Source organism: Mobula hypostoma, chromosome 2, assembly GCF_963921235.1.
Source record: "Mobula hypostoma chromosome 2, sMobHyp1.1, whole genome shotgun sequence".
NCBI classification, from domain to species: Eukaryota; Metazoa; Chordata; class Chondrichthyes; order Myliobatiformes; family Myliobatidae; genus Mobula; species Mobula hypostoma.
Window position 1 is genome coordinate 243,869,590 of NC_086098.1, and position 17,664 is coordinate 243,887,253.

General features: G+C 48.4%; 1 protein-coding gene across 4 annotated transcripts in view; it reads left to right on the forward strand.

Annotated features, from left to right (window-relative positions):
• The first annotated feature begins 2,965 nt into the window (after positions 1-2,965).
• Positions 2,966-17,664, forward strand: part of LOC134343040 (small conductance calcium-activated potassium channel protein 3-like) — a 149,862-nt gene continuing 135,163 nt past the window's right edge. For 2 of the 4 annotated variants that reach the window (XM_063041867.1, XM_063041868.1), the window contains exon 1: positions 13,802-14,599. In XM_063041867.1, coding sequence (XP_062897937.1) covers positions 13,865-14,599 — 735 coding nt within the window. In that variant the 5' untranslated portion in view covers positions 13,802-13,864. Of the gene's footprint in view, positions 3,275-13,476; positions 13,576-13,801; positions 14,600-17,664 lie in introns of those variants that run through there. The other 2 variants (XM_063041869.1, XM_063041870.1) reach the window with 2 other exon arrangements.

Below are 17,664 nucleotides of genomic sequence, written 5' to 3' on the forward strand. Positions count from 1 at the left end.
GGGCTATGAACGACCTGAAGGAAATCTGGAAGTCGAACCTGACCAGAGGGCTTAAAAAGAGGATTTTCATAGCAGTCATAGAGTCCATTCTCACGTTCGGACGCGAGACGTGGACACTCACCAAGACGATGTGAAAGACTCTAGATGGTTGCTATACACGAATGCTCCGGATGGCTCTTGACGTGAGTTGGCAACAGCACATGACGAACGTTGAGCTCTATAACAACCTACCGATGCTCACCACTAAAATCGAGGCGAGAAGACTGCAACTAGCGGGGCACTGTCTACGCCACCCCAAGCTACCTGCCAGCCTAGTCATCATATGGGAGCCCAAGCACGGGAGGATGAACCCTGGGCGCCCTCCCAAGACTATGGTCAACACGCTCCTAGAAGACAGCGGTGCGGCTAATGTAGATGAACTGAACACACTGATGAGGGAGAGGGAGAAGTGGAGAGTCCGTCATCGTGCCCGACGTCGGCCCCCTAGGCCTGAGTCGACATTGTAGTAGTGATATTTACCTGTGGAGTGATATTTACCTGTGGGGTGATCTGTACCTGTGGGGTGATATTTACCTGTGGGGTGATCTGTACCTGTGGGGTGATATTTACCTGTGGAGTGATATTTACCTGTGGAGTGATATTCTCCTGTGGGGTGATCTGTACCTGTGGGGTGATCTGTACCTGTGGGGTGATATTCTCCTGTGGGGTGATCTGTACCTGTGGGGTGATATTTACCTGTGGGGTGATCTGTACCTGTGGGGTGATATTTACCTGTGGGGTGATATTCTCCTGTGGGGTGATCTGTACCTGTGGGGTGATCTGTCCCTGTGGAATGATATGTCCCTGTGGAGTGATATGCACTTGTGTTGTGATCAGTAACTTCGGGGTGATCTGTTCCTTTGGTGTGATCTGACCCTGTGAGGTGATCTGTGACTGTGAAATGATATTTGCCTGTGCTGTGACCTGTACCGGTGCAGTGCACTCTATCATGTTTTTTAAAAAATTTTATTTAGCGATACAATGCCAAACAAGCCCTTCTGGCTGACTGAGCAACCAGCAACTCAACTACTTAACCCTAGCCTAATCACAGGGCTACTTACAAGTACCAATTATCCTGCTAACCACTGCACCTCTTGGCTTGTGGGGGGAAACTGGAGCACCCAGAGTAAACCCATGCACTGATGGGACGTGTGTGCAAACTTGGTACAAACAGCAACGGCATTGAACTCTGAACTCAATGTCCCAACCTGCAATATTGTCACACTATCCACCACGGTACCGTACTGTCAAGGATTAGGAATTGAGAAATGAAGAATTTTATGAAAGGACAGATATGGAATAAAATGTGCATAAATACCAGCGTATACTTACAATGGAAACAACATTATAAAAAGTGGTTTTCTGTGTTTACTGTGCAGAGACTGAGGGTATAGATGGGGGCTAACTAGAATGGTTGATCAGATTAACTGCCTGGAGGAAGAAAGTGTTAAGATGCTGTGAGGTTTTTGTTTTAATAGTCCTATCGCCCTTTGCAGAGAGGAGGGCTGGGAAAAAGCAGCCTGCAGGATGGGTAGTGTCCGCAATGATTTTCCTGCCTGCTTGCTTCTTTGTTCTGAACACATGTATCAGACTCCAGCAGGTACCAAGAGGGAACTAGTTATCAGGCGTTTAGATACCGTTTGTCAGCTGAATGGATGATAAAAGTCACGGTGTGATTTATGTAAGTGTAAAAGCTGGCAATAATAAGTTGCCTTTGCTTATCAGTGGCCTTTGGAAGGATTTATCAAGTGGGATACAATACTTCTGTTTGTAACGCCCAGCCTCACTGCTGATGAAAGAGTGATTATCTGCCCTGTTGCTAATCCCCCATATTTTCATAACGGCGTTCACCTCTAGGTTCAAATTTACTTAATAATCCTTCTTGAAATTAAAATATTCTGTTGCTTCCTGTAATTCACATCAAAGAGAACCGGCCACTGCAGCCTACTGCACAGGAAGCACCTTGTCCAAAGTTCAAAGTATGTAAATGTCAGCAAATACTACACACAGGTTCATTTCATTGCAGGCATTCACAGTGGAACGAAGAAATACGGTAGCGTCATTGAGAAGCTACGCTCAAGCAAAGACTGACGAGCAACCAATGTGCAAAAGAAGATAAACTGCAAATACAAAAATAAAAGAAATAAATAACACCGAGAACATGAGTTGTAAAGGTCTTGAAAGTGAGTCCATAGGTTGTGTCCAGTGATGAGTTCAGTGTTGAGGTGAGTGAAGTTATCCACGCTGGTTCGGGAGCCTGATGGTGTGGGGTCCTGAGGCTTCTGTACCTCCTTCCTGATGACAGCAGTGAGAAGAGAGCACGGCCTGGATGGTGGGGGTACCGATGATGGCTGCTGCTTTCTCATAGCAGTGCTCCTTGTAGATGTGCTCAGTGGAGGAGAGGGCGTTTCCTGTGATGGACTGGGCTGTGTCCAGCACTTTCCGTAGACTTCTCCCTTCTTGGGCATTGCTGTTTCCACACCAGGCCATGATGAAACCAGTCAGGATACTCTCCACTGTGCATCGATTATCCGGCTGCATCACGGCCACAAGAAACCGTGACGGCAAGAAACCGCAGCGAGTTTGTGGACACAGCTCAGCGCATCACAGAAACCAGCCGCCCCTCCGTGGAATCTGTCTACACCCCTCACTGCCCCAGTAAAGCAGCCAGCATAATCAGAGACCCCACCCAGCCGACAGAATCTCTCTTCTCCCCTCGCCCATGAGGCAGAAGTTGCAAAAGCCAGAAAGCACGCACCAGAGGGGCTCAAAGACAACTTCTTCTCAAACTCTTGAACAGACCTCTTGTACGATAAAATGGACTATTGAATGGTTCCCTGGAACAATGATGGGCTCTTGACCTCACAATCTCCCTCGTTATGACCGCACACCTTACTGTCTGCCTGCAGCACACTCTCTCTGTAGCTGATACACTTTACCTTGCTCTGCGTTTATTTTGTTCTTCAGAGCCAGAATCACTGACACAGATCGTGAAATCTGTTGTTTCGCAACAGCAGTACATCGAAATGCATAAACATGCTATAAATTGTAATACAAATTGTCTAAAAGAGCAGTGCAAAAAGAGAGCAAAATGACAGTGAGGCTTATGGGTTCGTGGACCGCTCAGAAATCGGGTGGCAGACCAGAAGAAGTTGCTCCTGAATCATTGAGTGTGTGCCTTCATCTCCTGCACCTCCTCCCTGATGGCAGCAATCAGAAGAAACAACGATATAAGGTAGTAACTATGGTAGTAATTGTTTTACCTTATTCTGGCTGAAATTCAGTATGCAACACCTTCCTTTCACTGTAGAATCTTGATTCTGATCTTTGTCTCAACAAGTTAGCAGTCAGAATCTGAATCTGAATCCGGTTTAATATCGCCGGCTTATGTCATGAAATTTGTTAACTTTGTGGCAGCAGCACAATGCGATACATTGTAATAGAGAAAAAACACGAATTACAGCAGATATATAATAATTAAGTTAAATTAGTAGTGCAAGAATAGAACTAAAACAGATGTGAGATAGTGTTCACGGGTTTAATGTACAATCAGAAATCTGACGGCAGAGGGGAGGAATTTGTTCCTGAATCGCTGAGTGGGTGCCTTCAGGCTCCTGAATGTCCTTCCTGATGGTAGCAATGAGAAGGGAGGATGACCTGGGTGGTGGGGGTCCTTAATGTTGGATGTTGCATTTCTTTGAGGCATCGCTCCTTGAAGCTGCCCTGGACGCTGGGGAGGCTGGTGCCCATGATGGAGCTGACTAAGATGACAACTCTGCAGCACACTTCGATCCTGCGTGGCAACCCCTCTCTATACCAGACAGTAATGCAGCCAGTTAGAATCGTACATCTGTAGAAATTTGCACGTGTTTTAGGTCTCCTCAAACCCGAGTGAAACATTAGCTGCTGTCTTGCCTTCTTTGTAGCCGCATCGATATGTTGGGTTCAGGTTAGGTCCTCAGAGATACTGTCAGCCAGGAACTTGAACTTGTTCACTCTTTCCGCTTCTGATCCCTCTCTAAGGACTGCTGCGTGTTCCCTAGTCTTACCCTTTGTGAAGTCCGCAATCAGCTCTTTTGGTCTCACCGACACGGTGCAAGGGTGTTGCTGCGACACCACATGTAACTTTACCAAAAGAGCCCACGGCCACAGAATCAGGTTTACTATCACTAACATATGTCGTGAAATTTGTTGTTTTGTGCACAGTACAGTGCAATACATAGAATAATATAAATTACAGTAAGTGCTCTATATATTATATATTTTCTGCCTGCACTGCACCTTCCCTGTAACTGTAACACTCTATTCTGCACTGTTGTAATGAAACCTGTATGAACAGTAGGCAAGGCAAACACAATCCATAAAATGACTATAAATTACAACAGTATTCACTATGGAAAAAGACCTTGGCGATTGTAGGGATGACTTACAGCGGACTGAAAAGCTTGAGCATGTAGATATTAAGGAAGAGGATGTGCTGGAGCTTTTGCAAAGCATCAAGTTGGATAAGTCACCGGGACAAGAAGAGATATAACCCAGGCTACTGTGGGAGGCGAGGGAGGAGATTGCTGAGCCTCTGGCAATGATCTTTGCATCATCAATGGGGACAGGAGAGGTTCTGGAGGGTTGGAGGGTGGCGGATGTTGTTCTCTTATTCAAGAAAGGGAATAGAGAAAGCCCAGTATATTATAGACCAGTGAGTCTTACTTCAGTGGCTGGTAAGTCGATGGAGAAGATCTTGAGAGGCAGGATTTATGAACATTTAGAGAGGCATAATATGATTAGGAATAGTCAGCATGGCTTTGTCAAAAGCAGGTCATGCTTTATGAGCCTGATTGAATTTTTTAAGGATGTGACTAAACACATTGATGAAGGTAGAGCAGTAGATGTAGTGTATATGGATTTCAGCAGGGCATTTGATAAGGTACCCCATGCAAGGCTTATTGAGAAAGTAAGGAGGCATGGGATCCAAGGGGACATTGCTTTGTGGATCTAGAACTGGCTTGTCCACAGAAGGCAGAGTGGTTGTAGATGGGTCATATTCTGCATGGAGTTCAGTCACCAGTGGTGTGCCTCAGGGATCTGTTCTGGGACCCCTACTGTTTGTGATTTTTTAAAATGACCTGGATGAGGAAGTTGAGGGATGGGCTCATAAATTTGCTGATGACACAAAGGTTGGGTGTGTTGTGGATAGTGTGGAGGGTTGTCAGAGGTTACAGCGGGACATTGAATGATGCAAAACTGGGCTGAGAAGTGGCAGATAATGTTCAACCCAGATAAGTGTGAGGTGGTTCATTTTGGTAGGTCAAAAATGATGGCATAATATAGTATTAATGGTAAGACTCTCGGCAGTGTGAAGGATCAGAGGGATCTTGGGGTCCGAGTTCATAGGACACTCAAAGCTGGTGTGCAGGTTGACTCTGTGGTTAAGAAAGCATACGGTGCATTGGCCTTCATCAATTGTGGGATTGAGTTTAAGAGCTGAGAGGTAATGTTACAGCTATATAGGACCTTGGTCAGACCCCACTTGGAGTACTGTGCTCAGTTCTGGTCGCCTCACTACAGGAAGGATGTGGAAACCATAGAAAGGGTGCAGAGGAGATTTACAAGGATGTTGCCTGGATTGGGGGCATGCCTTATGAGAATAGGTTGAGTGAACTCGTCCTTTTTTCCTTGGAGCAGTGGAGGATGAGAGGTGACCTGATAGGGTGTACAAGGTGATGAGAGGCATTGATCATGTGGATAGTCAGAGGCTTTTTCCCAGGGCTGAAATGGCTAACACGAGAGGGCCCAGTTTTAAGGTGCTTGGAAGTAGGTGTAGAGGAGATGTCAGAGGTAGATTTTTTATGCAGAGTGTGGTGAGTGCGTGGAATGGGCTGCCGGTGACGGTGGTGGAGGCAGAAACAATAGGGTCTTTTAAGAGACTCCTGGATAGGTACATGGAGCTTAGAAAAGTAGAGGGCTATGGGTAACCCAGGGTTCTAGGTAGTTCTGTGGTAAGGACAAGTTTGGCACAGCTTTGTGGGCTGAAGGGCCTGTATTGTGCTGTAGGTTTTCTATGTTTCTACAACAAGTATATATTAAAATATTAAATTTAATAAGTAGCGCAACAAGTGTGCGAAACTAGTATGTTAGTGTCCAGTCAGAAATCTGATTGCAGAGGGGAATAAGCTTTTGCTAAAATGCTGAGTGTGTGTCTTCAGAATCCTGTACCTCCTCCCTGATGGTAGTAATGAGAAGGGAGCCTGTCCTGGGAGATGGGGGTCCGCCCCGGTTTGCACCTATTTTCACACAGGGAAACTTGTTACCCTTCCCCCGTACAGCTGACAGAGCCAGACTCCTTATCAACAATTCCACACACTTACCAACGATTCTAATATTGCCAACAATGTTAACATTTTGTAAAAGAATATATAGAACAAAAACAATTGGTACTTAGCTGTGGAAGGAAGTGTCATTAAATGTAAATGTGAATGGTTCAACCCATTTGACAGAAATGTTATATTTAGTAATACAAGAGTTATTAACAGTATTGTAAAAACCAAACTTCCCAGTGGCCAAACATTTTAATTCTAAATCCCATTCCGATATGTTGGCCCGTGGCCTCCCCTTGTGGCATTCCGATATGTTGGCACGTGGCCTCCCCTTGTGGCATTCCGACATGTTGGCCCGTGGCCTCCTCTTGTGCCTCAATGGGACCACCTTCAGGCTGGAGGAGCAACAACTGAGTAGTCTCCAACCTGACGGAATGAACATCGAGTTCTCCTTCTGGTAAAAAAAAATCCCTCCTCCTCTCCTCTTCCTCTATTTCCCACTCTGCCCTCTTACATCTTCTCACCTCCCCATCATCTCCTGGGTCCCCGCCTCCTATGATCTCCAATGATATTCCTTCCTCTCCAGCCCTTTACCTTTCCCACCCTTCCAGTTTCACTTGTCACCTTCTAGCCATCCCTTCTCCCCCACTATTTTATCCTGGCTTCTTCCCCCTACCCTTCCAGTCCTGATGAAAGGTCTTGGCCTGAAACGTTGACTGATATTCATTTTCATAGACGCTGCCTGACCTGCTGAGTTCCTCTGCATTTTGTGTGTGTGGCTCTTAAATACCTTGTGATATTGGAGTGTTACATCTATTTAAGAAAGTGTTTTCTTTCAACTGCTTGACACTATTATAACTAGTTGGACAGGACTGGGTGTGCAGGAAGTTCCACTTCTATGTAAAGAAACACACACGCGCATGTACACACACACACACACACACCCACATATGCACACACACGCACAATGCCAGTCAGTCATTGTAATTGAGTTGTAGAATCCTACAGCACAGAAACACTCCCTTCGGCCCATCTAATCCATGCTGAACTGTTATTCTGCCTGGTCCCATTGACCTGCACCGGGACCACAGCCCTCCACAGCCCTCCCACCCATGCACTTATCCAAACTTCATTTAGTTTATTTGGAGATACACCTCAAAGTAGGCCCTTCCAGCCCCTTGAGCTACACCGGACGCCCAACAATCCCCCAATTTAACCTGAGCCTAATCACAGGACAGTTTACAACAACGAATTAACTTACCAACTGGTACGTCTTTGGACTGTGGGAGGAAACCAGAGCACCTGGAGGAAACCCACTCAGTCATGGGGAGAGTGTACAAATGTAATAATGGGGGGGGGGCGCTGGGAGCGGACCCAAATGCAAGACACAGACACTGAAGCACTAGGAACAGGACTAGGTGTGACAAGGAAGCAAGGGAAGTGGGGAAGAAAGGATGCTGGACATGACACAGGCCCTGGACGAGACCAGGATACAGGGCCTGGGCTAGGACTTGACTAGGACAGCGGAACCAGGACATGGAACTTGGAACTAGGAGCCTGGGCTTGGACTCTGAGCCAGAGACTGGACAAGGACCCAGAACCTGGGTCTTGACTTGGGCTCGGACCCCGGAACCAGGCGAGGACTTGACGTGGCTACAGGACTGGACATGGCTTAGGTACATCATGGCTTGGGTATGGACTCCGAGCCAGAGACTGGGCAAGGACCTAGAACCTGGGACTTGACTAGGGCTGGGACTCCAGAACTAGGCGAGGACAAGACGTGGCTACAGGACGAGGAGAGGCAACAGGACTGGACAAGAGACTCCTGGACAAGAAAGAGGGAACCCCAGCACTGGGCTGGGCAAGGTACTCCTGGGCTGGGCAAGACACATGGACAAGATGAGAACACAAAGCCATGGCTTGGACAGGACAAGGTTCTTGGATTGTGGCTAGGGCTGGACGAGACCCTGAAGCCTTGATTTGGTCAAGGGAGAGACAGGAATATGGAACACAGAGCCGGGACCCCTCCTTGGAAACAGGATATAGGGCCGGGACTCATACACAGAATGCAGAATATGACGAGACAGTTCTCAACACAAGGCAGCGTCAGATGGCTGGACCTACCTAGCGAAGGGGTGGACACGGAGACAGTTCCCAACACTAGGTAGCAGCAAACGGCCAGACCTACCTAGTGAAGGCATGGATACAGACAGTTCAAAACAACGAAAGACAGTTCCTTATCTTGCTCCGGCAGTAGAATTTGACAGCAGTGCAGGCGAGGGTTACAGGCGAGGCAAGGCTTCAGACCAGGCGAGACGAGGCGAGGCAAGGCAAGGCTTCAGACCAGGTGAGGCGAGGCAAGGCAAGGCTTCAGACCAGGAGAGGCGAAGTGAGGCAAGGCTTCAGACCGGGCGAGGTGAGGCGAGGCAAGGCTTCAGACCAGGCGAGGCGAGGCAAGGCAAGGCTTCAGACCAGGCAAGGCGAGGCAAGGCTTCAGACCAGGCGAGGTGAGGCAAGGCAAGGCTTCAGACCAGGCGAGGCGAGGCAAGGCTTTAGACCAGGTGAGGCGAGGCGAGGCAAGGCTTCAGACCAGGCAAGGCGAGGCAACAGAAGGAAGGGGAACAGGAGGGATTCAGACAGGGGGTATGGACAGGAACAATCCAGCAGCCAGAGGCCGAATCCTGAAGCTATTTATGAAGCCAGCCCAAACAAGAATCAGCTGCCTCAACAGAAACTGGTGAAAACCGGAAAACCTGGAATAAGGAGCCGACTGTAGCAGTGGTTTTAGATGATGAAAAGGCCTTTGATAGACTGGAATGGGATTTTTTATTTAAAACAATGGAAAAATTTGGTCCAGGCCAAATATTCATAAATTGGCTAGGAGCACTTTACCATCAATCTAAGGCCAAAATAATTATGAACGGGCAGATTCCATCAGTTTTCTCTCTACATAGATCCAGTAGACAAGGTTGCCCACTATCTCCAGCTCTATTTGTTCTGGCAATAGAGCCATTGGCTGAGGCTGTTAGACGGGATCCAGACATAAAGGGGTTTAAAGTGTCCCAGGAAGAATATATAATTAATTTATTTGCTGATGGCATTTTAGTATATTTGGCTGGCCCGGCCAGCTCTTTGGTAAGACTTAAGGCCTTGCTGGACAATTATGGTATAGTCTCGGGATATAAAATAAATTGGAATAAAAGTGAAATGTTCCCTTTAGGTAGAGGAGACTATGCCCAATATCAATATGGCACTCAGTTTAGATGGGTTAAAATCAACATGAAATATCTGGGGATTAAGTTTAATCATAATTTGGATGACCTTTATAAACTTAATTATCTCCCCTTGCTGTGGAATGTCGAGGAGGACCTACGTAGGTGGATAAAGCTTCCCATCACACTGATGGGCAGGGTAAACTGTATAAAAATGAAGATAATGCCAAGACTTCAGTGTTTTTTTCAGTCTTTACCTATCCCTTTACCCGATAATTTTTTAAAAAAGATTCTTAATGGACATATTCATCTATTTTTATGGTAGGGTAAAATATCTAGAATCTCCATGGAAAAGTTGACCTGGGACTATAAATTGGGAGGGTTAAAATTATCAGATTTTCAAAAATATTATTTAGCCACACAAGCATGTTTTATTGCTACTTTTTTTGATGAGACAACTATTCCTTCTTGGGTTACAATTGACTTGCATATGGTAGGAGAAGAGATGGCAGAAGAATTTATATATAAATGGGACTCCAAATTAATTAAAAAGAAAACAAACAATCCTCTACTGAGACATGTAATTTATATCTGGGAAAAAATTAAACAATTTATGGGTCTAAAAGAAAGGAATATCCTCAAAGACGCCTCTATCTCAGAACAGATTAATACCCATGACTCTGGGTAATAAATTTCTAGTCACCTGCTATCAACACGGTATCAGGCGCATTGAAGATTGTTATAATCAGCAGAAGCAATTTATGTCTTTTGAGGGACTTAAAAATAAATATAATTTATCTAATAACACATTCTTCTGCTATCTCCAATTACGATCTTTAGGCTCCATCACTGGCCTTACCAAGGTGCTCAGACATGGAGATTCTAATTCAAAAGGGGAATACAACTAAATGTATTTCTAATATGTATTCTTTATTCCAGGACCAATGCCCAAAGCTTGGTATATACAGATCGAGGGAGAGATGGGAGTCGGATTTGGGCTTTGTAATTGATCATCAATGTTGGTCACATCTATGTTTGGATAGTGTTACCACTCTTATCAACTCTAGATACAGGATGATACATTTTAATTTTTTTACATCAGTTGTATCTCACACCTGAAAAAATACATAAAAATAAACCAGAAATTTCTGACAAGTGTTTCAGGTGTGGCATAGATGTTGGTACCTTTTTTCATTCCACCTGGCTATGCACAAAACTGAGATCTTTTTTGGATAGAACTGGGGGAGGTACTGGGAAAAATTCTGGGGATGGATTTCCCTCTAGACCCAGAATTGTTTCTTCTAGGGAACTTAGCAGTTTTGGAAGTTAACCTCCCCAGGAATAAATCCAAATTTATTAAAATTGCGTTGTCAGTGGCCAGGAAATGCATAGCGTTAACATGGAAATCCGATTCCCTTGTAAATATTGATCGTTGGAATAAAGAAATGCAAAGTTGTATACCCTTGAGAAGATAACTAATACCCTTAGGAATGGATACACTATGTTCATTGAGATTTGGCAACCATGTTTGGATTACTTAAATGCCCAGATTGTTTAATGTATTTATTTTATTTTTTAAAAATTAATAGATCCCTTATTATAAGCTAGTTTCTTTAATTTGTATTTTAAACTGACTCTGAGAGCTGGACGCCTACTCTTCTTTTTCTTTTTTTTCTCTTTTTTTCTTCTCTCCTTTCTTTCCTCTGTCTTTTATGTTTTTTTCTCCCTCCTTTTTTCTAAACGCGGGGAGATGGTGTTGGGATAGGTGTTCCTTTTTTCTCTTGGACTTATTAATGTATTTGAATTAATTTTTTTCAATATGTATTAATTGTTGCATTAATTGAGTCCTTATATTTCTTCTTTAGAAAATTAAATAAAATAATTTAGAATAAGGAATGCGGATTTCACGGACCGGACCATGACAACAAACTCCTTGCAGGCAGCGATGGGAATTGAACCCAGGTCGCCTGTACCGTGAAGCGCTGTGCTAACCACTTCACTACCATACCACCCCCGGTCCACTCTCCGTTCTTCCTTTAAATGCTCCATTCAAACCCGCATCCATCACTTCTGCTGGCAGCTCATTCCACAATCCCACACCCTCTGAGGGAAGATATTCCACCTCAGGGTCCCCTTAAACATTTCACCTTTCACCCTTAACCTACGACCTCTAATTCTGGTCTCACCCAACCTCCGTGGAAAAAAGCCTGCTTAAGTTCGCCCCTCACAATATGGTACACCTCTTTATCAAATTCCCCCCGCATTCTCCTGCGCTCCTGTTGCTCAATTTTTCCCGATAACTCGTCCTCAATTGTTGACAACATTCTTGTAAATCTTCTCTGTTCTCTTTCCACCTTTCTGGTATCTTTGCTGTCGGTGGGTAACAGGCAGCATCGACGGAGAGGAGTAAGCGGCTGACATTTCAGGCATAAACTCTCCATCGAGACTGGACAGGAAGGTAGACAGCAGCCAGAAAAGAAGAACAGGGGGAGGGAAGGACGAGCGACAGCAGCTAGCAGGGAATGGTTGAGTCCAGGTGAGGGGAAGATAGGAAGATGGCAAGGTGGCGGAGCGCGAGTGGTGTGAAAATCTGAGAAGGCTGAAGAAGGACGAATCCGACAGGAGACCATGGAACAAAGGTGGGGAACCAGAGGTATAAAACAGTGGTACCGAAAGTGAGAGAAATTGAGGTTCATGTGTCAGGTTGGAGACTACCCAGATGGAACATGAAGGGGAAGCCATGGACAGACATGTCGGCGTGGGAAGTCAGATTGTAATGGTTAACCACCGGGAGATCCTGGCTGTCTGGCAGTCGAGTAACGGTGTTGGATCGAGCCCCCTCCCCTCCCCTCCCCTCCCCTCCCCTCCCCTCCCCACAATCTACGCCCGGTCTCGCCGACGTAGAGGCGCCGCACCGGGAGCAGCCGGCACACTCGCTTGCAGAAGTGTCGCCTCACCTGGAAGGACTGTCTTTAAAGGCCCCGAATCGTGGTGAGGGCGGGGGTGTAGCACTTGTGACGGCTGCAGCTTCTTCGCCTCAGCTATCAGATTTCTGAATGGTAATTGTACTAATTACTAGTTAAATTACAGTTTATGTCTTGCTGCCGCAAAACAACTAATTTCACGACAGGAGTCAGTGATAAATAACCTGATTCTGATGTACAGAATCATAGTATTACAACAGAATATGTAACGTGCCCAGGGAAGAACGATGATCACCTGTTGATTGATAAGTTATTGAAGTTATCTTTTAATATACACAGCATAGTTATGGCTGTGATGCCGTTCTTGTGCATACATATACTTGTGCATGTGGTAATAAACTCGACTTTGTTGTAACTGCGTGCACATGATAATTTTCCTGGGTTCTCCTGTTGCCCAATGTTATTACCCACACACAGGCTGATGCGCCTAACTACACGGCAACGTTGCTGATATCATTATTGCAAAACTGTTCCGAGATTTTTAGTTGTCGGGATTAAATCACAGCCTACCCCTGAGCGATTTGCAATACTTTTGTTGGTCGGAAACTTCAAGGCCACAATTGCACTGAAGTCGGTTAAAAAACCTCCGGCTTTCCCAAAGCTAAGGAGTGGTCGGTTGGACTACAAGTCCCAGGGAGCAACGGAGGGGGGGTGGGGAGTGAGGGCAGGCCAACGCGTGCGCACCGGCCACCGAATGAAGGCGAGCGGCTGTCCGGTTGGAGGCGTGGTCTGGAGAACCCCGTCCAATGGAGAGGCGAGGAGGCCGGCGAAGGGGGCGGGGTCGGCGGCCGTAAGGGAGGGCGTGGTCTGGTGGAGGGCGTCGGCCAATGAGAAGGCAGTGGAGGTGGGGAAGAGGGCGGGGCCGGGTACAGCTGGGAGGAGGGTGAGCCCGGAGGTTCGCCGCGAAGCGTTTTCGTTGGGATGGATCGGGGCGGTTCTCGGTGAAGCGACGGCCGAGGAGGCGGCGGCGAGCTGGGAACTGATGGCGGAGGCAGACCGGGCTGTTGAAGCTGAGCGGGACTGAGGGTTGGGCTACATTGTGGGTCTGAGGCTGGGGAGGGTGGGAGGGGACGGCGAGTGGGATGCTACCCGTAAAAGGCGGATAACCAGCTTTGCTAGCGGGAGAGAGCAAGTGAAGTGGAGCTCTCCCCGTTGGCGGTTAGAGAAGGCGGCGAGTCAAGTTGGGAGGTGGGTGAGGGGGGTGGGGAGGAGAGGAGGAGGGAGGGAGTGAGGGAGGGAAGGGGTGGAGCACTCCACTCCTAGTTTGCAGCCCGGAGACTTTGTGTTTGGGGAGTGGGTAAGGTACTGACTGACCATGGAGGGCGTACATTGCCATGACTCGGGGGTGGCGGACCTGGACGAGGACTCGGTTAGGTGCCAGTGTCCCGGGGCCGCGGGATTCCGGGAGCCTCCACCGCCTGGCCAGCCGCCTCGCTGCCACCAGCCAGGGTGTCCGGCTCCGCTCCTGCCCCGTCCGCCCAAGACGTCGCCCACCACCTTCTGCCCGGACGCCGGTGCCCTGGCCGCAGGGCAGCCCTCCTCTTCCAGGCACGGCAGTCTGCTCCAGCTGGGCGAGGACCACCCTGCCGGGGTCAAGCACCGGCAGCCCAGTCCGCTGGTCCCCAGGAGGGATAGCAACCCCTTCACTGAGATCGCTATGAGTAGCTGCAAGTACAACGGCGGCGTGGTGAAACCCCTCACCAGCCTCAGCACCTCCAAGCGCAACCTGGTGGACTCGGAGGCCGAGCCGCAACCCTTGCAGGTCTTCGCCTGCAACCACGTCCTGGGCTCCTGCACGGAGGACCAGCAGCAACAGCAGCAACAGTTCCTGCAGGGGCAGCCCGGCCAGTCGCGGCAGCCGACCGGCGGCGACGGCGGCAGCCGAAAGAGCACCAAGAAAAAGAACCATAACATCGGCTACAAACTCGGGCACCGACGGGCTCTGTTCGAGAAGAGGAAACGGCTGAGCGACTACGCGCTCATCTTCGGCATGTTTGGCATTGTTGTCATGGTGATCGAGACCGAGCTGTCTTGGGGCATCTACAGCAAGGTGAGTGGCGACCACCCTCCCCCCCTAAATTCCACCTCTATTATTGCCTACTCTCCTTCCAGACGAGAGGTTTCAGAACACGGACAACGAGAGAGTCTGCACATGCTGGAGATCCAGAGATCAAGCTGAAGGAACTCAGCAAGTCAGGCAGCAACTGTGGACGGTGTCTTCAACCCTCAAATGCAGGAGGAGCTCAACAGGTCGGTCAGCATCTAAAGAGGGGGGATGAAGCTGCCTTACCGGAGTTCCTGCGTGTGTTGCTCTGGATTTCCGGCACCTGCATTCTCAACCCCGCTGCCCTCCAGTCCGGCTCTTGCCCCTCCCGATACTTGTCAGGCCATTCTTGCCCCCACCGTCCCCTCATCCCCCGATTCCAAAGTTTGTATCCCGGCGCCCTCTCGTCCGGTGGGAGCATATTTTTGGGGAGTTGGATCGTGAAGACGATGATGAACGCCATCCTGCCGTGTCTCCCTGGGGAGACAGAAGCACCGCGGCGAGGGTTTGGGAGCGCAGCCCGCTTCCGTCTCCGGAGAGCCCGTTCCCGGAGGAGGGGGGGGGGGCTGCCATTGAATTTGTCCCTCTCCTGCCCCTTGATGTTTAGCAGTCCCCGTTGGCACTGACGGCCGATGCTGCCTGGGTGCCCCCTTTCCCGGCCGAGGAACAACATGTTGCGCGTTGCTCGGCTGCACGGCGTTCTCGCTGGCGCTTGCATTCCTCCACCCTCCCCACATCCAACAACCCCCTCCCCCCTTCTTTCTGCTGTCGACTGGTCTGTGTAGCAAATATAGAAGGATAGACCTCTCCTCCCACTTTTCATCCTCCAGTGTCAGAAGCATCCTGCCACACCTTTCTGGGCACGTCTTTTCCAGCGTAAAGGACAATCTGAACGCATCCTGGTCAACTAAGCCGCAAGCGGGTGGCGATGGGGCAGAGGGGGATTGGCTCGGGTCCCTTCCCTCCAGCGTGTCTCGTGTCTCAAAGCCCTTTCCATCTCTTTGAAGACGGAGTTCACGGCGACAACTCCGGTCCTCTATCGCGTCATTTCGGCGTGAGACCCGGTGTTGTGCTAACTTCTCCCGAGAAAAAGCCTTAAGTGACCCAGTGGCCCCCCCCCCGGTGGACCTACACCGAACCAGGGATGAGATTTGCCTTTTTGTTTCAGCCGCTGGGTGTTTGTTAACAAATACTGAAATTTTAAAAAAAAATTTGCGTGGCAGTCGTATGTCTGAGGGAATGCGGCTGGAGGGAAGAGGGAGGGAGAGAGGCTGGGGGTAGGTCAGAGTGGGTTGATCGGTTGAGAGAGGAGAGGTTTTCTAGGAGGGTGGGGGCTGTGATTTACAGAGCAGTTCGACATGGTAGTCAATGCCTGCGATCTGAGCGATGCTAATTTGAGAGCGAGCCTGCTACACCGAGCCACAGCTGTTGCGAAGAGATTTTCCTCTTCGAGGACTCCCAATGCACATATTCGGCGAGAGCTGCCTTTCGCACCGCACAATTTACATTTCCTTATTAACTATTAATTAATAACTGATTAGCCCAGTACTGGCTTACTGCCGCACGTCATGCCTTCGGTCAGTCTCACTCACTCGCACCTTCAATCAATTTCATCCCTCTCCCCCCTCCCTCTTCAACTCTTCACTCCGGCTCCCCTCGTACCCCTCCTCTCCTCACCCCTCCTTCCCTTTCCTCCCACGGTCCATTCTCCGCTCTTGTCAGACTCCTTCAGCCCCTGACCTTTTCCAGCGATCACCTCCCAGCTTTGCACTTCATCCCCACCCCCCCAACCTCCCCCACACCTGTGCTCCCTCCCCTCACTCCTCCACCTCCCTCACAGACCTGCAATGCTTGGCTGTACAGCGTTCTCACTCGCCTTTGCATTCCCCCGCCTTCCTCACCGCCAACAACCCCTCCCCTCCCTCCTCGGCCTGCAATGTTAGCTGATTATTCATCTCCATAGATGCTGCCCGACCTGCACAATTCCTCGGCTTTTTGTGTATGTTATTCGATTTCATCCGCTTTTTCTGACCCTATTTGCTCCCTCTTTTTTTTCATGTTCCTTCTCCAGTCTGTTATATAATTTTCACAAGAAAGTATTTGTTGTCGGCAATCACTGCTATATTTATTATAGACTCAGTGGCCAGTGCATTAGGTTCAGGAGTGGAAACCCAGTGTGCTGCCGTAGCCCGTCCACTTTAAGGCTCAATATGTTGTGTGTTCAGAGATGCTCTTCCGCACACCACTGTTGTAATGTGTAGTTATTTGCCCGTCAGCTTGAACCAGTCTAGCCATTCTCCTCTGCCCTCTCTCAGTAGCAAGGCTTTCTCTTCGACAGAACTGCTCCTCAATGGATGTTTTTCCTCACACCATTCTCTGTAAACTCTAGAGAATGTGCGTGAAAATCCCAGAAGGTCAGCAGTTTCTGAGATATTCAAATCACCTCGTCTGCCTCCAGCAATCATTCCACAGTGAAAGTCACTCGAATCCCATTTCCTCCCCATTCCGATGTTTGGCCTGAACAACTGAACCTCTTGACCATGTCAGTGTGCTTTACGGATTGAGTTGCTGCCACATGATTGGCATTAACGAGCAGGTATGTCGAATGACGTGGCCACTGACTCGGTGTACACTCTCTACTGATCAAGTCCTGCTAAATCTAGGCTCTGTATTCTTCTCCATAGAAGCTGCCTGACCTGCTGAGTTCCTCCAGGTCTCTATTCTCACTTTCACGTGAGCGAGGAACTTCATTGCACCCTGGTACTTTGGATTAATGGTCACATTGTACTGAGATACAGTGGGAAAACTTGACCTGCATACTGTTCATGTAAATCAAAACTTTACACAGTACACTGAGGTAGTGCAAGGCGAAACTACCACAGTCGTGATGAGGTAGAATGTGAGGCAGAGTTCTTATTGTACTGGAGAGCTATTTAATCATGGGAGAGAAGCTCTCCTTGGACCTGGTGGTACATGCTTTTGGGCTTTAGTATCTTCTCCCTGTTGGAAGAGGGTCAAAGGGAGAATATCTGGGGTCTTGGATTATGCTGGCTGCTTGGAGTCAGTGAGAC